This window comes from Neodiprion pinetum, chromosome 6, assembly GCF_021155775.2.
Source record: "Neodiprion pinetum isolate iyNeoPine1 chromosome 6, iyNeoPine1.2, whole genome shotgun sequence".
In the NCBI taxonomy this organism is placed as follows: Eukaryota; Metazoa; Arthropoda; class Insecta; order Hymenoptera; family Diprionidae; genus Neodiprion; species Neodiprion pinetum.
Window position 1 is genome coordinate 24,310,496 of NC_060237.1, and position 22,888 is coordinate 24,333,383.

Below are 22,888 nucleotides of genomic sequence, written 5' to 3' on the forward strand. Positions count from 1 at the left end.
TCGTCTACCTGATAATTTCGATATAAGGTCACTTTGTTTTACCTTCTTTCCCAACCGTGACCCTAGTCAGTGTCAAACGAATAAATAAACATTCTGCCTAATAATCTTTGTGCGTACGATAATTACAAGGTGCTGTGACGTAGTGGCGGGCTGTTTCGGGGAGTCCGAAAAAACAAGTGAAAAAAAATCCTTCAAGATTCGTATGAAATTGCTAGACAATTTACGTGGATTGAAACTGTATCTGATAATTGATTCTCCGCTCCATGACCTGCTCCCACCGCACACGCATGGCTTAGCCTTGAACGTTGGCCGCATTCGCGAAAGACTTGAATTTTCAACCGACTGGCAGGATGCGTACGCCACATATCGCTCCGATCCTGTGTCGGCCGAATGAAATCTACTCTACCTACGGTAGCACTATATAAGAACTAAGAGAAGGCGAGAACCCGTTTCATTGCAAAAGGAAGAACCGGACGCACCGCGATACTGCATCGTAGCTTTCGTGTTTTGCATGGATTCCCGTTAGTGATTATCATTTTGTGCCAAGGATTACGTGTATTATTTGTATTTCGAGAACACAAATTATTAATTACCAATCAGAGGTAAGAGCTTACATTAAAACGAATTCTATTTTTTAATTCGAATTTCATTCTTCGCAACATCCATGTAACTTCTTCCAATCAATGATCATCTAGTGAATAGTTGGCAAAAATTTAATTTGACAGACCGTACATTGACATCAGGACGCAATAAGCGCTCCACTCGGTTGTTAGTTCATGTAAAATTCTGAAAAAAATTTCGAAGTATAAACAAGAACTTGGCAGCAAAAATTTGAAATTATTCTGCTAACGTTGCAGGCATTGTAACGAGAGACAATTATTGTCGGAGGTGTAATTTTTATACTGTAGCATTGATGTTTCGCGAGTCAAGATTAATAAACTTGAATTTATAATTTAATAGTTCATTGCACTGCAATACCTCAGTTTGAATATTGTAAGCAATTATATTTGTCTGTCTGTATGCTCGCTTTCTCGTAATACATACGCGAAATAAATGAGTTATTGTTAACGATATGTGAACAAAAAATTAATCTTTGATTCAAATGTGGAGACCGTTCCAAAATAATGAACTACAACAGAATGTGCAGATAAAATGTCATGTAGACTTATTATCGACCAGTTTGCCTGACACAGATACGCTCTAAAAGAATTTCCGTCTGGCTGAATTTAGCTTGACTATGCAACGTAACTGGTTTGCATTGATAAACACTATAACGTCATTCTCATTTTTAAATTCCGTTCACGTCAGAGTCACTTGTCTAGCATTTTAATAGCTGTTAGCCGGAGAAGAATTCATCGTGGAAATTTTCCAGTGACGAAAATGGAAATTCTAAACTGGTTGAACCCGACTTTCATACAAAAGGTACTGCGAAAAACTGAACAAGATGACTCAATCGAAGTATCTGACATAAATGTGAAACCCGGTACGTCGAAAGGGGACAATTACCTGGGAGATCTTCTTCGCGTGAATGTCGATTTTTTACGAAGCAAAAAACATGAGAAAATCGCAGAGACAACATCCCTGATTGTGAAAGTGGCCCCTCGTGGTGACTTTCGCGAGGATTTGGTAAACAAATGAGACTAGAGTTTCACATTCAAAGCATACTTGTAGAGAGAAAGAGAGAGAGAGTGTTAATTTTTCGTTCTATCATTAATGTAAAGTTTTGAACAGGTGAGGAGCGGTAAATTGTACGATACGGAAATCTCGATGCTGTCGAATACTTTGCCTCGGATGGAGAATACTCACGTCGGAGTCGGCACGATATCGTTAGCTCCACGGTATATTTATTCTCAGATTGAAGTACCGATTCACCTGATAATGGAGGACTTGAAGCTAAAAGGGTTACGGATAGCTGATCGGCATGCGGGTCTTGATCTGGAGCATTGCTTGGTCGCAATCCGGAAGCTTGCCGTTTTTCACGCTAGTTCGATAGCTCTGCGAGATAAGGTGCGTCTATACCAATGGTCTTGTAGTTGTTAATTTTTCGATAAATTCCTAGAACTCAAGTCCAATCTAGTCGACTGCCCTGACCATTTCGACCCACCAATAACATTGCCCCGATAACTTTACAGTATGACAGAATTCTGTATAGGTAAGAAATAAAATGCCGGCAAACACGATGACTTAAGTTTTTTCCACGATGAGATTGATTTGTTATGTGTAATATCATGGATCGAATTTAAGGATCCACAAGCACTGATAAGATACGAGAGAGGATTGTGCCACGAAAGTCAGCCAGCGTCGTTAGTTGCATTCGTCAATGGATGTGCGGAAGCTCTCGGTAAACAAGTGGTGAAATGGCCAGAATTGAACCCACGGTAATCGCTCTCTAACGAAATTTGTTTCTTACGTTACATATGAATATTAGTTAAATTTTTTTAACGAAAATTATCCTTATTTGGTAGGATTCGGGAAAAACTTGTGAAATTATCGTCGGTTTTTTACGAAAAAGGATCGGAAAGCATTCGATTTGAACAGGACGATTTCAACGTCCTTAATCATGGAGATTTTTGGGTGAACAATATGATGTTCCGATACGACGAACGAAAAAAGCCCGTCGACGCGATATTCGTAAGTAGAGATCGATGCTGTCGTTGAATTTCGTTTCAGTGTTCGTATCTTGCGTGAAACATCAAATATTACACGAGCGTTTGTTTCATCGTATCCCGAATTGCAGGTGGACTTCCAACTCAGCAAACACGGCTCACCGGCTATAGATCTGCTCTACTTTTTTGGCACGAGTCCCTCCGACGATGTCAGAATTCACCACCGCGATTTACTCTTGCGAGAGTATTACGCTTCGCTGACCGCCACCATGGCTGATCTAAAGTGTAGCACGGAAGCACCAGGCTTCGACAAGCTACAAGAGGCGCTACGAAAACGAGCTTTCTACGAAGTGATTGCGTCCTTTGTTATACTGCCGCTCGTCCTAGTTGAAGTTGAAGTACAGAAGGGCTTAGACGAAATAATAAAGCCGGATGGGACGCACGAGAATCCGGGATTCGAGAGCAAGATATACCGGAAGGTCATGACGAGAGTTCTACCATTGTTCGACAGCATGGGATTACTGGATGTGTAGCCGTGCATAATTATTACCGTGAATCCGTTGCTAGTTTTTCACCGATACAATATATGGAATGTTGAACTATATAACAGTAATAGTGATTATCTGTAACCAAATCGTCATGCATTTATTTCACTCGATGATTATCTTTCCATTATTCACCAATTTTCGGCAGTATTTTAACATAGAGAAGTATTTAAATTTCGATTACAGTAGAATGGGGAAAAGTAATTTTGTGCTTCGACTGTAGAACATTGTTTTGAAAAAATATACTTTGTATCTGGTGGTTTCAACATTGACATTGTGCTTTCATTGAGTGTACAATTCATCGACATTGGTCATTTACGGCCGTTCAAGTGGAGTACGTGATAAGCGAAGCTTTCGGAGCATATGACGCAGTTGAAACAGGTTAGGACTGCAGGTTTCAGCGACTATCGATGTAAACTGATAAAGATCTCGGTCAACATACATCACCAGTAAACAAATATTTGTCGGGACGTGTTTACTACAGAATTCGCGTGTTCTTTCACTCAGGCTTCTGCCTGCTCGAAGCGATTTATTTATTGATGTAACACTCTCTCGCACACACACCCACACAAACACGCACCGCATGCATACCAGCTTACGTATATAACTATATACATATGTAGGTACAGCATAGAAACAGACCTTTGCAAGTCACAGTCAAGAACAACGCCACACGTGAAAATTATCGTTGATTGAGTGACACGAAGGCTACAGTGACTTATAACCCGGTACATGCTTCCATTACGCTCTGTTATTAGACGGAATTACAGTAGGACCATTGAAAAGATATTTAAAATTATGTTTGTCTTGAAATTCTAAGAAACTGTGTATCAGTAGACGCGTCAATCTACAAGAACAACTAAAGTCCTCCCGTTTCGTAGCTCCGCATGGTATGCAAACCGTTACCACGGTCAGTTGTCATCTACAGAATGAAAAGCATTACAACTTAATTACTCTTACTCTTAGCTTACATGAACGCACTTACGATTTATTTAGTCAAAGATAAAATTATGCTTCTAATATTTCTGTTGTTATTTTACTTAGCGCGGAAAAGAGATCAGATATAAATACATAATTCGTTCGTACAGCTGAAATGAAACAGCGGGCGTACCAACTGCAGCGGTGCTCTAACCGTTTGCTGGTAATTTAATTTTGTTGTACGATTATTTGCACCACCTGTAGATTATGCAGCACTATTTTGAGCAAAATAAATTGATACAGGTATAATTCGTAGACAAAGAGCGGAAAGACGTCGACGACGCGTCTCTCTTTCAATACCTTTTACGTAGCGCGCAGTCTGTCGCTATAAGTCAACGTATCTAACTGACTCCAGATTGATTTATCGAGAACAAATGCAGACACATTGGCACCATTCGTCGTATTGCACTGGCTACGCGGTGTAACGTTCACTGAATTGTGTCAGAAGCGATTTATTGCGTAGATACTTGATCTTATACAGGTGTATAAGGAAATTTCAGTACACCTTATCTTCGTACATTGAACTCATGCGTACAATCTTATCTTACAATACGCGACTGTGAACTAAGGCCGGGCTTGCGACTTGTCCAAGAGCTTCGCTCATTGAACTGGGATCAAGTTCCGTTCTGAATGCAAACTGCGTAAGCTGTTGAGCCGGACCTTGGCAGGAGAAGTCGAGGAAATGAAAGGAGTGCACGAATAATATACACTAGCCGATAATAGACAAGTACTTGCTGCATTCATTGAAAAATATCTCACTAGCTAATTGTTGTAAAAAGTCATATTTTCTGAGCCCGCGTACATACACGCAAATACCACGGTGAATGTAAGAGTTTATCTTACCAGGTAGTGTCACAATTTTCTCAAAAGAATAAATCAAAAAGAAGTAAGCAGAATTACCGAGCTTTGTTGCTAAAATATTAAACGCGAGGTTTTCTGGGAAACTTTTAGAGGTGGGGTAGAAAAATGTGAAAGACCAAAAGGTCAAAAACGCACGTACAGTTAAAAACGTAGAAAGATCAAAAATACAAAAAGACGACTTGTAGAAAAATAAAAATTAAGAATGCAGAAATGTATAAATAAATTTGATCGCCAATATTACGGAAGTGCAAAATATTGAATTGCGAAAATACCGAACATTGAAAAAATCGACTTTTCAAATGTCAGACTCGTGCCTTTGTCGAAAATCTACGAATCCGAATTTATCAATAACGACTAACCAAAGACTTGAAAGATCGAAATCCCGGGACCCACTAAAGACAGAATGGCCCAAATACCGAAAGCTTGGATAACGTCAGACCCATACATTCTCTGCAACGCCGCACGTATCCGATGGCCGGTGTCTAGTGCCATCTAGCATAAGTCTACTTACCTATGACAAACGCACATCTACATTTTGCACATCGTAATTCTACTCTTTCGAAACTTTGATTGTCGACAACTAATTTTTTCGGTTTTGCTGCTGTTGTAATTATCAGCCTCTCTGAATGTTTAATTTCGTAACTCTCATTTTTCTACATCTCCACATTCTGTGCTTTGGTCATTCTAAATGCCGACTGTTCTGATATACTTTTTCGGATAAGAGAGCGTTCGGGAAAACAATTATTCTACAGGGTGATTCATCGAAAATCCCACCTTCGGTACGCTGATCATTCGATGTTTTGAAATTCGTATCTCGAAAGGTTTTACGGCTCGCAAACAAATGCGAAAATCGCACGACAGAAATAATCGCGCATAATAATGTTTCGATCATTACAACCTTTCGTCATATAAATGCCACGAAAATAAAAAATGTTAGTTGACCTAAAACCCGAAAAAGTGATAAAAAAAAATATGAAAGACGAAACGAATGATAATTTTAAGGTCCTGTTTTCATTCAATTAGCATGAGATAATAGGAGAAAAATTCCATCCCTTGAGTCAACAAAGTCAGATAAAGCCCCTGACGAGCAGAGGCAAAAGTTGAAGAGCAAAAGTGTTAAGCTGACTTAAAATTTCTCTTCAAGATTACAGACATATATATATATATATATAGGTGCAGTTATATCATGAAGTTTTGATAAGCCAAATCGCTTGAGCTTATACTTGAATGTTAAAAACTGATTGCCTCATAATCGAGGAAGAATATCAAAAGATTACTTCAATACACGTACGGGATATTTCAATTCTTGTAAAGGCACAGATAATAATACTTTCGTTCAGAAGTTTGTCATATAATCGTTATAGATTCTTATTATTAATAATAATAGAATGAAATACTTCGAATTTTCGTTTCCTCGTACTTTTGGATACAAAGTTACCCAAACAACTAAATTGTTCTCATCAAGACTCTGATACCGGCAAATTGCATATCAACGTCTAGAAAGTAATTAACGCTGTTAGTAATTACACCATCTGGTGGGCAGCCTTCCGCGTTAATTCGAGTCAACCTAAAATAATTAGAATCATACACCTGAACATCAGCGGAGGTGTGAACTTCAGTCCAATGAGGCTGCTTTACGTTTAATTATAAAAGCCAAGCACTTGAATGACACTGTTCAGGAAATATTGAAGCCATAATCTTCTAGTTTTTGATCATGAATATTTTTCAAACAAGTCTCACAGCAACTTTGACCAACCTTCTGAGATTACGGCCGAGAACATATTATCTTATATCTTGAATCGACGTTACATGGAAATAAATTTCATGATCAAGTGTTAGTTTTAATCAAAAATACCCAATTTCTCTGTCACGCTCTCTCCAGTCCATCTCCTTTTCTCTCTCACGCAACAATCACGGTGAGTGACTTTTGTTTACTAATATACAGTAACACTTTTCGGAGTGTTTCCAATACATTAACGAACACAGTCATAGACACCGAGGAAATATTCGAAATAGAGACGCCGATGACGTTGGCTACTTCAGTAAAAATGAATCAGCTACTCTTTGACGGATCGGTGCTAAGTGCAGAAGTATTTTACTCAAATATAAAAGGTCCCGTCATCATCATCCTGAATACTTTTGTCCTTGAAGAATTTCTGATGACCGAAGGCAAGGCACTACTTGACTTTGGAATGCGATTTCAAATAACAAGAAATTTCGCACGATTTCATGAAAATTCTTTGTGAGATTTTATATTCTTATATGTGAAACATCCAAATTGCGAAGAGGATGATAGTTATTATCAGTGAGAACAAATGATCAATGATTTGAATTTCCTACAACTATGGCGCTGAAATGTAGAAACCTTTTGCCATCACGGAAACACGTTTTAAAAGAACTAATGCCGTGCCTGTTCATGAAATCGATTAATTATCAGTGGTTCTTTTTCAATCATAGACAAAAATAGCCATAGACCTTTGACATAGGCTCAAATCAATCATTGTGCACGGTAATGCGGAAAGAGTTTTAAAATTTAGCCCTCAAATTATTGAAAAAAAGCAGTTGGAATGTACAGCAACAATAGTAGGTCACAAAAAAGAGAAGATTATACTCATATTTTTATTTTATTCCCACACCACTACATGCAAAATGCTAATTGAAAATAGACTCGTCGGTGTGCCAGTTGAATTTGTATCGCATTATTATAGTTTAGCGAAGTTTCGACGGTCGGGACTCTAGATCCTATTGAATGGTGCCAACTTCCGTTCAGTTTGCAGGTATTGGTAAGTGGAATAAATTGGCTTGATTAGATAATCGAAACGTTCCTTGAACGGTGTTAGTTGAAAGTTGGCAAACTTTTCGCTAGATTGAATGCAATTTGAGTAACAATGCAGCATGAAATTACATAAAATTTCATCAACGAATAAAAGTGGATGTCAATATTTACCGTACCGTTTAACAAACGGTAGTTAATATCATTATACCATTAGTCTGTCGAACCGGCAGCCGGGTAAATGACTTCCAACATTTCTGGGTGGAATTCTAAATGAGAGAACGCGCATTCCTTAGAAAACGTCGTTACCCCGCACATGTTACCGATAATCCTCTCCTAGGACGATTGAATCGAGGATCTCAACGACCCGGGCCTTAATGGCAATAATTTAGACTAGCCCTCGTTGCGATCCAATGAAATGTTTATAAATTTATATCTTTAAGGGAAAAATTCCTCCACTTCGTGATGTTGAGTGAGAATAAACAAAGATGTGCAAAGCCCTTGAAATACACGCGTATAAAAATAACATTTCCGTAATTAACGTTTCGTGTGAGATAAAAAATAGAACGAATATTGCAATTCAAGTGAAAAGGTATTTTTCTAGTCCTATAGAGGGTGTGAAGTGAATTTTGTTGACAATTTATGCGTTGAGTAATTTGAATATCCAGGTACCACGCGAACTGCGTCGGTGAAAAATGGTCATTTCACAATTCCACTTTCAATACAGGTAATATAATTGGATCGAACGAGCGCTGAATTTATCGTTCTAGTTAATTGCATCAGTAAAACGAATGTATGGTCGAGTTTAGGCGAAATACGATGCAGAAACGGGCACCACACTGCAACGGGAACGGTGGTTATTCTACGTAAATTCTCTCACCCTCTTTTTCCCTCTCTCTCTCTCTCTCTCTCCCTCTCTCTCTCTCTCCTCTACCTCTCTTTTCCTATATACATCAATCTGATACTTTCCATCGTCTAGTACTCCCGCAGTCTTCCGGAAAGTTAGATTCTCTCACTCGGACAGAATTTAAATCGAATCATTCAACTACAATCTATCCTAGTAGTCCGGTAGTTTAGTGAAAGGTTAGGACTAAAAAGTCAGTATGATATCGCCGAATGATAGGAATTAATTGCGCCACAAATAAATTGCAAGTAAAGACTGTATGCCGACAGTAAAATAATCACGCTCACCTAGTCAATTTCACTGCCGGTCACAAAAGAATCGGTACGTTAATTTGCATTTTGAAATACGTTGATCGTATCCCTGGATAGGAGAAAATTGCTACTATGTGAAAATTGACAGTGTTCTTAGGAAAACATCGTGGAATAGGAGACGCACGGTTCTATAGGCGTGGAGCTCGGTGGCAGCGATTAGAACAGATAAGAGACAACTATCGGGTCGAGGGGAGAGCTGATTAACGGATCAAGCGAGAGTGTCTATCCTACGGCAGAAGATCCCGCTGCATCTGACGGCGATAGAAGGGTTAGTCAAGGGTGAATAGAAGTTTGCGCTTGGCGTCGAAGACGATCGTATAACGGGTGAACGAGCCCGTTGAACTTGACGGCGTCGTTGTCCACGAGTCCATTGTATTGACACCAGGCGAAGTCGACTTTCCTGCCATTATAGGAGACCCCTGGTGCTTTCGAGCTTTTGAAAGGCGGACGGAGACCTCAGCGGTTCCTCGTTTACAGGATCTCAAAACTACGCCAGCTGCGTCGAGAATCATACGAAAAATAAGAGCGCGGTTGCAATGATTTACCGAAAATTGAAATTTATCTATTTATTTTTACAACGCCTAGAATAAAATACAGCCAATCCCGAAAGCGCCCTCGAGGACGCGAGGTACGATTCATACGTGCAGCTCCTTATCTTCGGAACCCCTATTTTCAGCCTTGTACGGAACCCAATTTTTCGGGAATAATGCAAGGTAGATACTTCGGTGGTTCTTTAACGAAACCGCGACTTCACCTGCAGACTTCGATTTTGAAAATGGCCCTGATTATCCGGTATTGAATCGACCTTGAAGAGCGTGTTTGTATTCCCGGAACTTTTCGCTGGAATCTTGAAGCAATTAGGAAATACTTGAAACGTCGATTTCACAAGCAGGCAACGGCTATACATCGTGGGATATACGTCCGCCTTTCCGCGGCAGGTACTAACGCTGTTCTAGGGCACTGAATGGCCTGAGTCGGACGACGGCGGTATTTAATTGAAAGGCTATAACTATGATTAAACATTCCATCGTCGTTTTTATCGGGACGTCGATTAATTGCTTTTTCCGATGCTTTCGATTAATGAGAACACCTAATGCTTTCATAACCGTTACAGTACATCGGGTAAAAATGTCTCGATCACGTGTCTTTGAAGTATCGTGGAAAATATATAATAGTTGCACGCTGATTCACGGACAAGGAAGATTATGAGTGATAATTTGAATCATTGGTTATTCCATTAGTCAACATTCATAGCGGTACCGATATTCGAACTTTTGTTCTACTTTTGAAGATCCCAGTTTTACGGTTATCTTAGCAAGATTAAAGTTTTATCCACGGTAGGTATAAATTTAGGTAGAAACACGTGCATTACGCAAATTAGCAATTAAACACATGCACCCAGAGTAGCCGTTAAATTTTTCAGTAGGTGGGTATGCTCGTCTAATGAGATTTAATGGAGTAATGGATAAGATTAATATGCCGGAAATACGTACCGCTATCAGCAGAAAACTCAGAGCAGGTGTAACCGTACAAAAGAAAAGGACAGTAATTAATGAAGGAGCTTTGTATTGAAACTTCTCTTTCATAATTTACAGATTCTATATCGTCAATGTATACTCAATACCAATTACTGACTATTTGATTTCTCTGCTTCAATCGCTTTTTCAAAAAATTTCTACCAAATGTAAGAGCTGGTAATATTTTTCTCATCCTGTTATCTACGAGATCGTAAGCCGGCGGTTTTAAGTGCATGCAATTGTCCCTCAGATTAATCCAACAACATATTTTAGATCCGTAATTACTTTAAATTTGTCTGTCAACGGTGTTAGGTATGCTAATAATCAACAGCATGTTCCGACTTACACAAAGCAACGCAAGGCCGATTAAAATTGGTGAAACTTTTACTTGTTGCGTGACGTCAAGGCTACAGAATATCACGTAATTATTATCTCCACACTTATCACTGTTCTCATCATCTGCCACGAAATTTCAAATAAAAACAACGTCCTTCGAAGATTTCGTTACGTGATTGTAATGGAAATAATTACATAGCTCAATCTTCGCAAAAATTGTCCGACTGAAAATGAGAAAAGTAAAATATTAGACGAGGATACCCTTGTCTCCCCTTGAGACTGACACCTCCGGATGACGCGAAGGTCTGAGAGAGGAAATACGTTAGATGCAATAGTTGTCCACACGTACCCTCCCATAGTTGCGACTCGGAATCTTGCCAAGTTTCCGAGACAAGTTTCGCAACCCTCAAGAAACAGGTGAAAATATACGGTGGATATTTTCTTTTATCATCACGGCGCCTATAGGTATAAGAGACCCTTACATCATTCCTGACCAAATATCGCGTCACTTGCCCCTTTGGGATTGCCCAAGGAAGTGGAAACGACACCCTTAGTCTCTGACATCGTGCCGTTCTCCTCAGGGTACTCTTCGCCGCGAGTTCCGTTCACCTTTTTTCTTCTTCTGGCTGTTCTTTGTTTTTATTTTCTCATTTTTTTTATTCCATCCCGAATAGTCCATACGTCTTGTCACCGATACACTATCGCATCGACTATATAATCTATCATGACTGTGTTCCTCGAACTGATCTAGAGAGTTTTTTTTTTTTTTTTCACCGTTGTTTTTCGTTATTTATTGCACGCGGCTTATCGACTCATTCCACCGCATTGGCTTAAGATCACGAACGACGGCCGTCTACTTCTATTCGGTCGAGATAATTAGTTACTCGGTACTTCGCTACTGTTTTAAAAGGACACCGCGTTGATGAATTCTTTCTTCAAACGGCTTCTCTGTTTTATGTCTTTCACGGATACTTGCAACTTTACTGGGTCCTTGACAAGTGGTTATTATTATTCTCGTCATGACGGGCAGAAAAAATGTTAAAAAACCACAATCTCGTAAGAATGTCAACTTCACCACACCACTGTGCGACTGAATAATCATCGTAGTTATTTAAGATGATTTATTATCGGCAATTCAAAGAAATACTCGGATCAGTGTATAAAATTCGGGCGCTTGAACCGTTTCGAATATGAAAGATCGATCCAACCGATACTGTTAGACGCGAGTCTATAACGTCTAATAACTTCTCGATAGTCATCAAAGAGCGAAGAACGCGACGTCAAGTTTTCAAGAAGTGAAGTAAAAGGAAAATTTGATCAGACCCTTAAATTTATTCAACTCGAAACTCTGAATACGGCAATTCGCGGGTACTTGAGGACCTGCAGAAGCTTTGACGGCGGTCTTTTTTGTCCCAATGTTTTTCTTCTTCTGTCCAGGTCAGCTTTCAGTCCTCGTTTTATTCCTCCTGAGTCATGGGGCACCCTTATTTCGTCGGTACCAGTTTCGTCTGTGAACGCTTAGTCTCGAGGAGAAAGTTCGACCTTTAGAAGGGTAGCAAATCCCTCAGAGATGACTCGGCAACGTTTGAAATTCAAAACACCAACGTGTAGCGCCGGAAAGTTACAAGGTTCAAATTCTTCTTTATTTTTTTCTCATCCCGCTATCCCGTCCCGTCCCGGCATTTTGCCCGCAGCTCAATTGAGTAAACCAAAAGTAATGAACGCGGTACTCTCGACAGGATTAGCTTTTCTTATCACCGCGGTCTCAGTTATCTCCCGGCTTTATCGCACGAGTAAAAACTCCGGCTTTCGCCATTCCGCATTACTCGTAAACCTGCACCATTCGGTGTATGATTGTAGACCGCGTAATTAAATTGTTCACTGTTCGTCAGACTCGTCTGATCCTTCAACGGTACGAACGTATTTATCGGGGTCAAAAGCATTCACGACGATCCTGCTCCTTCGTATCAATCATAACTTCCGCAGTTCGCGATCCTTCGATTCACCAAGGAATCAATAGAAGCTCAAGACAGTCGATATATATTAGCGATAGCAAAAGTGATAGCCAATTTCGCAGACAAATATGCTAATACATCAGCGCCATTAGTCAAACCTGCAGGGAGATTTCGTGTATACCAAACTCCGTAACCACACAAGGGGTGGATGACGCTGATACGGCCATTCATATTTTGCCTATACCTATTATTATACGGATATTTTCCTTATTCCACATGGGTAAAAATTTTCACTGAACCAGCAAATTTTTGTGTTAATATAGTCACAGAAAGAGTTTAGCTGTCGACGCAAAAACTTTCAAAAACTAAAACATCAAAGGTTTTCCGAGTATAGCCAAGTGGAGTTTCAACGTAGCTAACCAAATTTTCTTGCTGTGACCATATTGCCTAACATTAAAATTTACCGGTCCAGCCAATTATTTTTTCCGTGCAAATCTGTTTTCAGTGATACGAATTCGTGACTTGGGCGAAAATGAAACGTCAGTAAATATCATTCAGTCCATCATTCGATCCTGAGTAAGGAGATACTCCCAAGTTGATTACAGTGTATACTGCACGTATCGATTTTAGTTCGAGGTGGTGAAACTTTTCGGCTAAAAACAATCGTTGGAAGTTGAATTCATTGGAAGTTAATTCCAGACGTTCCGGGCCTTCAATCAACTCGGATTGACTATGCCTGTTGGGCGGGGGGGATGATGGGATGGATCGCGACAAATGAGTCAAATTAATCACAGCGATTACTATCTCCGATACCAAAACAAGCCACCATTAATCTGCCTCCCCCATAAAACACCCACGCTGCATGCCCTTACGCGACCGAATATATATTCATAGTGCATCAGACGAGTGTCTAATGTCTCCACAGTGTATTTATTGGGTTAAATCACGTGCTGGAAATTACAGATCAGGATAAGGTTTGTGGAATTATCGCGTCGCGTCGCAGCTGCGCAACTACGGTGGCGTTTCGAGCCTGGCAAATCGCCACCTAATGCGAGTCCCCGCAACTTTCGCGTTCTTTTTTTACGCGCATAATACTCCTGCGTTTCCGTGAAATTAGGGGTGATTAAACGTCGCTCGATTCCTCCTTGCCGCCACTTTGCTACCGGGATAACTAACGGCAGTTCTCGATTAGAACTTGTTACGTGCCCTTCCTCTCTCGCGTTAAAGACTTGAAGTTAGAAGCGGAGGACCGTCAATCGGCAAAGTGGGTATAAAAGGTACCCACCTATACCTACCTATCCCCGCCTGCCCTTTAGCGAGTATAAACTTTCAAATGCCCGGAAGTTTCGGAGGACATTTCAAGGATTCAAGGTCAATCGATCTCATCCTGTCGCCCCTGTTATTTCAATTACTTTCTCTAATACATGATTTGTTCTGAAACTACTTTTTAGATTTACCTGGAAAATGGCCCAATTAAATTTCACCCAATTATCCCCTTTCAAGAATTGTAAGCAGAAATGTGTAACTAGAGATTTTAATGAAAAAATAATCTCACCAAGCCTTTCTTGCGATAACCTTGGCATGAAGCTTTTTAGTAATCCCATCAATTTCCTATTCTCGAACTCTGCCAACTGTAACTTGGATTCTTCAATGCGAAACTTTCTTACATTTTCGATCCTTCGAGAGATGTATTAAAACTTTACGAAGTTCCTGGCAGTGAGTATCTAATTTTCAGGGAATTCTCTGACACCTGCAAATCGGATATATTTCCGTACCGCTAGAGAAAGCAAAAAAAGTAACAAAACCTTGGAGCAGTTCACTCTTCTCGTTTACCGAAATTTAAGCAATTTCGCGCGGCCAGGAAAGCATGCAATAATTTTTTATTTCTCACAGCCTACGCCCTTCCGGCATGTTGCTTCAATATTTTTGTCTTATAGACGTCATCAGGTATTATATATAACGCCTGTATAGGTGTACAATATCTTCCGTATATTCGTTACTACATTGGTTTTACCCTAATAGCGAAATACCCAATTATTTTCCGCAAAATACAATCTGCTATTGCCTCTCAACTCCCAATACGATTATTTGCTTCTTCCGAAAGTGCGTACATAGGCTTATATTAAATCTCTACATACTGTAAAAACTCCACAAGATATTGATAAAGTTTCGGAAACGCAATTCGCAAAAGTGAGCTAAGGTTTCCAGACGTTCGGTGCGACGACTTCATCTTCAGACAAAAGGTCTCCACTGAAGAGCAATAAACATTTTTACACAAGACAAGACGCGTTGATTTTTTTTCTCCTTCCATTTCTGCCTTGGAAAAGCAATATGCGTGAATAACGGGGCGTTCAAAGTTGTCAAATAAATCGTTTCACCTTTGTTCAATATCAGAGTGGAGAATCTAATGATGAAGTTGAAACGAAGGCAATAATTATTCCCGTGATAAACTCTGTAGGGGCAAACAAACAAAGCATTTCGCTGAAAAGAGATTGATGAGATCGTCTCGTTATTTATTGCAACACGTGCCACCCACGATCAGTCCTACAGATATGTATGTGTATACATATAGTACATATGTATATATTTATACATAGATTATTAACCAAGCCGAAAAAGCTAACCGGAGATGGGAAGTTGCCGTTGAATGAATATTTTTGTAAGGTTTCTCTTTGCCATTTTTTTATTTGCTCATTTTTGTTCAAAGAGAGATTAACCCACTTCAAACTACAAACATCTCAGTTGCACTACACTTGGAACAATAGAAATTTTTAACTCTCAAGGGTGAAGCACTATAAACTTTGCTCAACTCTATCTCAACTTTTCTATAAAACTGCAAGGGATTTGTGTAATCATCGCAATCTTCAAGATCCGCACGATACATGTTTAACTCTTTTCTTCTTTTATAAAAATTCAAGAGACGACATGTAGCATGCCATTTTTTTAAATCGCCAATGGCAAAATTGTTTAGTGTCAATAATCAGTGGCCAAAATAATAGCGTTTAATTACATTCGACTGCAGATTCAGGTGAAACAATTTTGTTTGTTACGAAAGTTTAAATGGTCTGACTGGTATTAGAAAAAAAATTCCAACATTCCACATGACCAATTTTTGCCTGATTCTCTCTCCGTCTAAAGCGGGAATGAAACCCAGCATGCGACGATATATTTCGTCGTCACGAGATCTGAAAATATAGCATAGGCACTAGGAGGAACACGACAGAAGGTTTGGGTAGAAAATTACATGTTTGACATAGGCAAAAACACAGATGTATACGTATTTTGATGTATTCTCATCTACATCAGTGGTTTAATATCTTTGCTCGCCGTGTATAACACAAAATTTATGTCTATATACCCGTACAAAGGCGCACGCGACTCTGCAACTTTTATTCTATAGTGTATATAATCTCGTAGAACAATCACAGTGCAGAATTAGCCTTATTTCCCGTCCTACGCTCAACGTCCAACGAGATATTTCAAATCACCTAAACAACCGCCACGCACGCATTGCCACGGTTGACCAAAACTATAAACCGTTCGTCGTAAATTTGTTCACCCAATAAATAACAGGGTATCTAAAGAACCCTGGAGATTTTATGAGGCCTGAAATTAGCTTGAAATTTTTTTAGCCCAAGGGTCGAAAATATCGGCAATTGCTCGAAACTCTGCATGCTAACAGGAGATAAAGCTTGCCCTATTGAGCGTCGGTCTAACGATTAGGTTAACCTAGTGGCAATTTTTCTATTATAGTTTGGCGAAGAATTTTTGATCGTATTAAAAAAATTGTGGACTTCCAGACGGTTGTAAGAATTTTTATAGATGTCTGTGCAATTTAAAAATGAATTCTGAACTGTATGAAAATTTCATAGACTTTGTGAAAACCGTATCTAATTCGCTTTGAGACGTGTAGACTGTTTATTCTCCAACTGCTGCAACATTTGTGTCTCAAAAAATATCGCGCCTGTTCTATCGATTTTAATTGAAAATATTCACTGGTTTAAATCGTAGAATTTTAAACCACGGTTCATAAGTATTTATTACTTACGGAAACTCTTCGTATCATAAATTATAGTGGAACAGATTACAGCAAAGTACAGGAACATGGATGGAATTTCTGAGTGTAAGAAAGGTAAGGGCCTGGATCCGAATCGGTCTGTTTGTGCGTAACATAGCGAAGCTACCGTGGCTTAACGGGAACGAACAACAAGCGTATAAGTAACGCGAGGGTAATTATTTTCCCCCGCTATTACTCTTCGTTGAAAACGTTTAATGACCATGTGACATGGAGAGGGCGTGAAGAACGAAGGGCTAATTCAGCCATCAGCATGAGAACGGGATTCGGCGTCGAGTTTGTAAAGCGAATGGCGCGTGGCTGTAGGGCGGGATTCCGCCTGATCAATGTTAAACCGCGAGATCATACCTGAAATTTATCACCCTCAGGAGCTTTTCGGGCAAAACGAAAGCTGCTTTAAAAACAAACGAGCCTCGTGCGAATTGAACCAAGAACTTTAAAGCCGTATGGAAATGCCGCGGATTACGTAACCTTGCTATAACGGATATATAAGATATCGACGTGGGTATGACGAGGATCGTTTTTAAGGGACACGCAGATTCCCTAAGGCTGGATTATAATATCGCAAGGGAAGAGGTGATATCACTCCGTCAGATTTCTCCGAGGAAACAACAATGCAAAGGTGTTTATATTACATAAGACGGGGTACCGAGCCGAATACCTAAGATCCAGGCTGCGCGTTGTTTTACCTTCGTACGTCTTACACATACGTATCCAGCCCGCTTTCCTCGAGATCAAGTTCTTGCCTGGTTTGCTATTTGGTTTATGGTTAAACCCTGTGCTTGTTTACGCTGACCAAACTGAGACAACTGCAAACGTTGCGCAAACGTTCCGTGCAACGGTTGTGAATTATTCCCGTTTCCACGCTCGTGTAAATCTTACGGTTGCCGCCTTAATCACACACTCGTGTTATCAAGCCACCCTGCATTGTGCGGTTATTCCCCCAAGCTCAACCAGGAACTTCCTCCATTCACGTTGTACACATTCACCTGGATATTTACTGCACAAGCGCAAAAACTTTGCATTATATAAGCAAAGTCCGCATAATACACGGCTATGCAAGTATACGCTTACATTTCGTATAACCTACTTAACGTATATACGCACACCGGTTGGAAAGTTTGCGTTTCTATCAAAGCTGGATCATTCCTCGTTTGCCAATTTTACAGCGCAAAGAGGATTGCCAATATCCCGAATTCCCGAACGGGTATTTTACCTCGCGCCAAACAATTAGAGGCGGACTAATTGAGTCGAACCAGCGGAAGCGGAGGCGAAAAAGGGAGAAGTTGAACTTGATACGTCTAAAATATACGTGAGCTCAACGCGAAACGACGTTGTTAATAGCAGCAGTCGTTAGCGATGACGTAAAAAATTAAGCGAAGCTTCTCACGCTACTCGATTATCCCAGCAAACACTGCTGCTTGCTCGGTGGATGTTTAGTTAGGAAAGAAGTGATCAATGGGGCGTCCATTTTCGCGGTAAGATCCGTAACGAGCTTATCACCCACATTTTTATCGAGTTCTTTTATTTAGGGAGATGATGAAATCCTCGGAGAAGATCACCCGCTAAAACGTAACAGATTTTTTTCTTCTTTAGTACTCCCGCCAAACTCAACGATGTGCAAGGTGAAATTCAACCGGTAGAAATTATTACCGCTGAGATTTGATGATCATTTGGGCTTCGATCGAGTTCCGTTTGCTCCGGCAACTTCAACAGAAATACGTAATTTGCCCAACGGCCAACTCGTAAGGAACGAATATTTACATTACCGTTCACGGGTTTCTCGTTTATAATCACATCGTAAGCGTAAAGGGTAGAAGCAGTACATTTTTTCGACACGTAGTACCAACAGATTAGTTTCGCGATCATCCCACAGACGTAAGACGATAAGAAATTTTAAAATTAAACCAATTCCGCGTGGTATTTTATGCTCGCGGTATTGTTTCATCTCTCTTTAAATTGGCGAAACAGCACAGTTTCACCGCAGGCCACGTCAGCAACGAAGCAATTAAGAGTTTAAAACGTATTTGAGAGAGAACCGTACACCGAAAACGAGGGTGAGGCTAGAGTTGGGGGCGGTTAGAGGGATGGAAATATAAAGTATAGGCGGCTAAAATACTCGCGGGAGAGATTTCTGTAGTCGAGTCGTTTACACGAATGAAATCCACCTACTGCGTACACGTGAATAGACGGGCGTGTGTTCGCCGTTATACACATTGGAAAGGTTATACGATCGGAGGGTGCAGGGTGTCAGAGTGTGACAAGAGAGTCGCTCATCGAGGAGACAGGGGGGCGAAACGGGGGTAAGGAAAGAGTAGAAAGAGAGAAGATAAAGCAAAAGCGATCGAGGGTGGCTGATGCATAAACAATGCGTCGCTTATTCTCGCCCGATGCAACCCCAATGAATAATAAATAAACTATACCCTGTGTAGAGTAGACATGTAGTTATATAGGTATAGAGAAGCCGATAGATGGACCAAATCCCGGAGCTATGTCGGGTTAGAGAGTGGCGAGAGCAGGTCGAGGCTAGCTAGCTGGGGTCGAACGGGGATAGCGGAGAAAGTGAATGGGGGCGAACGAGAGACGAGGGTGAAAAAGTACCGGGACCAATTGCCATTCGCTAGGGTAATATCGGCCGGCAACGTATAAGCGCCGCTGCTGTCGACGCGCAACGCGCTCGCAAAGGGTGATTTCACGGGAATTGGTTAAACGGAAAAATATAGGAAGGGATTCGGAGAAAAAGTAGAGAGATCGCCGGAAGAAGAGCCCGGCGTCGAAACGAGAGATACCCTGCACCGGCAATATCTTTAATGTGAAAATAAACAGTCATTTGTGTTATTGGTTGGAATAAATCATGTTTGCTCCAATGGTTTCACGCTCTCCTTGCTTACTCGAATGCTCTTCTTTCCCCATGGAAAAAGATACGCGTGATAAATATTCATTCTCGGCAGGGCGAAGACTGCGGGTTTATTAGGTACGATAAAATCACCGAATCTTCAAAAATTACGGTTTGACAATCGAATAAACGCGGACTTTTATATCAAGCTATACACGCGATCCTTCGATAGTACAGTCATTTTTCCTGATTCTTTTTTAACCGTAAATATTGACGACAGAAGCCGTACCGAGTTAGCTAACAAAGTTATAGGGTATCGAGGTGACCCTTGTAAAAATATTCCAAAGAACCATTGAACCCGAACAGATGAGTGGCATCTTTTAAACGTCCACCGTCGCTGGAAATTGGCCTTGTTTCACGTACCACAAGGACGTAGCTTTTTCATCTTCAAGATAATGGGAAACCGCGAGCAATTGAAACACTTTTTACAATCTCCCTTGCTTTCAGGAGGTGGAAGACCACTCTTTTTACCTTTCATATTCAACAAATATCAGTACCCAGGTATATATATACATAGAAACCTTTGAAGATTCGAGGTTGAAACGAACATTAAAATTTTTCGGAAAAGTAGAAAATAAAATCGTCCGTCGAGTACCGGGGCTCGGAGGCAATTATTGGAGAAAGTAAAGCAAAGATGGAGCATAATGTGAGTATTGAAGAATGAATACGGAAAAGAGACTTTCGATTCTATGCGTAAAACTTGGAACGCCAAGGACTTGCACTGAATTCGACAATGTTGCCGTTGATGCCAACCAAAAACAGTAAGAAACGGATTACGCTGAAAGAAAAATCAGAAGAAGAAAAAAAAAAAATACTGAGACAGATAGGCCGTTGAAGAGCAGTGAAAAATGATGGGAGAATTCGGTCCCGCGTAACGTAGCAAAAGCAATAATACTTTTCCGAGTGAGTCGTCGATGGGCGTCGCAAAACCGTTCGCAAATTCGTTTTAAATTTCGCGACGAAACCCTCGTCACTTGCTGTCAGCCTAGCGAAAGGTAACGATGCAAAAGCTTCGCACCACGTGTACATGTATTATATGTATATATATATATATATGTGTGTGTGTGTTTAAATATATATATATATATATATATATATCCATATATATATATGTGTGTAACAATATATATGTGTAGGCCAGTGAATCGACAAGATGCAAATAGAAGACGCGGAGGAATGAGGACTCACGGTAACAACCTCTGCCGGGTTTTCTTTATCAGCCAAGGGCGATCTTTGCACCTCGTTAAGCCGACGACGTTTTCGTCAGGATTGTCATCTTCACCTCCTGTAGCATAACAAGTAGGGCACTTGACCAATCCCGAGCGCGGTTATACCAGAATCGGTTACTCGCTCACCGGAATCGGATCTCTTTCTCCTGATTCATTGAATAATTCATGCGGATCGATATCGCGATGTCAATCATTTACCATGGATGACCTTTGTTCATAACACCTCTAGGTTTGTTCATTCGATACACGTACATTTTTGCTAATCTGATCCTGTTTTCGATAACCACAGTTGTTTATTTTATCGAAATTTTCATACATCACTAAAAAAAGCATTATTGAGACGAAAAATTCGATTTTTTTTTTCATTATGTACAGTTTATCAAAAAAAAAAAAAAAAAGAAGTTTTCTGCTGTCCCGATTTTTCCCGTCAATTTTGGTGTTTGAGAATGAAGAATTGACGAATAAAATCATGATTATATTAGAAACTATCCCCCTCCTAAGGGGCCATCCATAAATTACGTCACACGTTAATGGGGGGGGAGGAGGGTATCATCGTAATATGACATAGTGTGACAAGGGATAGGTAGGTCAAAAGCTTTGTGACGTCACATGTTAAAATTTAAAATACTAAAACACGAAATTTATATATAAAGATTATTTAATAAAAATAAGAAAAAAATGAAAATAACTGTTTTCTTTTGATTATTTTTAAATACATGCATAAGTTTGAAAAATTTGTGACGTCACGTCAGGGGGGGGAGGGGATTCTAAAAATGTGACAACCTGCGACAAGGACGGGGGGAGGGGTTTAAAAGTTCTAAAATTCGTGTAACATAATTTATGGATGGCCTCTGAGAATACTACAATAACATAAAAACTTGAGCGAATCTAATATAATCATGATTTTATTCGAAAATTCTACGTTCTCACACACCAAAATTAATGGAAAAAATCAGGGCAAATAAAAAATAAGAAACCTTTTTTGTTGACCTGTGTGTCAATATTACGATTGAATTTTCTGCAACACTACCTGTGTTTAATTGTATTACCAGTTTGTACTAGAGTTCATTGAAAAGCCCCACACTACTCGATTCACTTCAATTGCAACACATCCACAAACGAAAGATAGACAATATATATAAATAAGCTATTCTGTAACTTGTACAACTCGGGCGAGATGAGAGCGATGAAACTTAATTAAAAAGGCTAATCGTAGAGAGCTTGGGAACATTCTGGCTGTGGTGGTATATATGCATGTATAATATGTATGTACGTAGACAAGCAAACTATTTTGCAAGCCAAATAATCGGGGACAAAATAGTTTTACAGAGAATTCTGCCTACATGGGTACGTGTACCTTGTAGCGGTGTTTTAATCCAAAAGAAGAACCGAGCAACGGTTCCCTCCTACGGAACCTGATTGCATTGCATTGTAATCTTAGTTTTTACAGTATCCCTCGAATCCCCGTCTCATCCGCGAAGCGACTAGATGAGTCTGCCGTAGTGCGTGTATAAAACCGGAGGACGAAAAGGGGCGGCGGTTGTACATTATCGAGGTCAGAGGTCGCTACACGGCGAAGCGAAGCTCCGGCTCCCGAGGCTTGAACCTCGAGTCGCGTCGTACGCCGGGAGTTCACCGCTTAGAAAGATTAGTGTAAGTTAAACCCGGTTGATACTGGCCTAACGCGAAGTCTCGGACCGTTTGAGCGTGGATGAAATGGTTGGAATTGCTCGAACGGCACCCCAACCTGACTGTCCGGACCCTTGAACCCCGAATCCGTTGACTTCCGGCTAAGGAGGAGAGAAAAAAAATTCTTCCGTTCTTCTCGCGACGCGACGCCTCCGTTCGCCGTGAACCTCTCACCTCGGCTATACGTCAACGAGCTAGGATCAGACTGTATGA

The 22,888-nt window shown here is 40.3% G+C and overlaps 2 protein-coding genes across 7 annotated transcripts in view; one reads left to right on the plus strand and one right to left on the minus strand.

The window, feature by feature from the left end:
- LOC124221896 (immunoglobulin superfamily DCC subclass member 4) overlaps nt 1-22,888 on the minus strand; it is a 311,934-nt gene that overhangs the window by 178,484 nt on the left and 110,562 nt on the right. The gene's annotated exons all lie outside the window — the stretch shown is intronic.
- LOC124221892 (uncharacterized) lies at nt 224-3,421 on the plus strand. 2 transcript variants are annotated; one of them, XM_046632307.2, is made up of 6 exons: nt 224-602; nt 1,373-1,626; nt 1,732-2,007; nt 2,245-2,378; nt 2,466-2,631; nt 2,738-3,421. In XM_046632307.2, the coding sequence occupies exons 2-6, from the start codon at nt 1,381-1,383 to the stop codon at nt 3,137-3,139; spliced, it is 1,224 nt and encodes a 407-aa protein (XP_046488263.1). In that variant the 5' UTR covers nt 224-602; nt 1,373-1,380; the 3' UTR covers nt 3,140-3,421. The 2 variants fall into 2 exon arrangements, with proteins under 2 accessions (XP_046488263.1, XP_046488264.1); XM_046632308.2 differs by lacking the exon at nt 224-602 and having other exon boundaries at nt 1,357-1,626.

Coding starts and splice junctions, on each gene's coding strand:
- LOC124221892 (XM_046632307.2), top strand. CDS start 1,381: ATGGAAATTCTAAACTGGTTGAACCCGACTTTCATACAAAAGGTACTG. Junction 2,008..2,244: donor CGATAGCTCTGCGAGATAAG/GTGCGTCTATAC, acceptor ATCGAATTTAAG/GATCCACAAGCACTGATAAG. Junction 2,379..2,465: donor TGGCCAGAATTGAACCCACG/GTAATCGCTCTC, acceptor CTTATTTGGTAG/GATTCGGGAAAAACTTGTGA.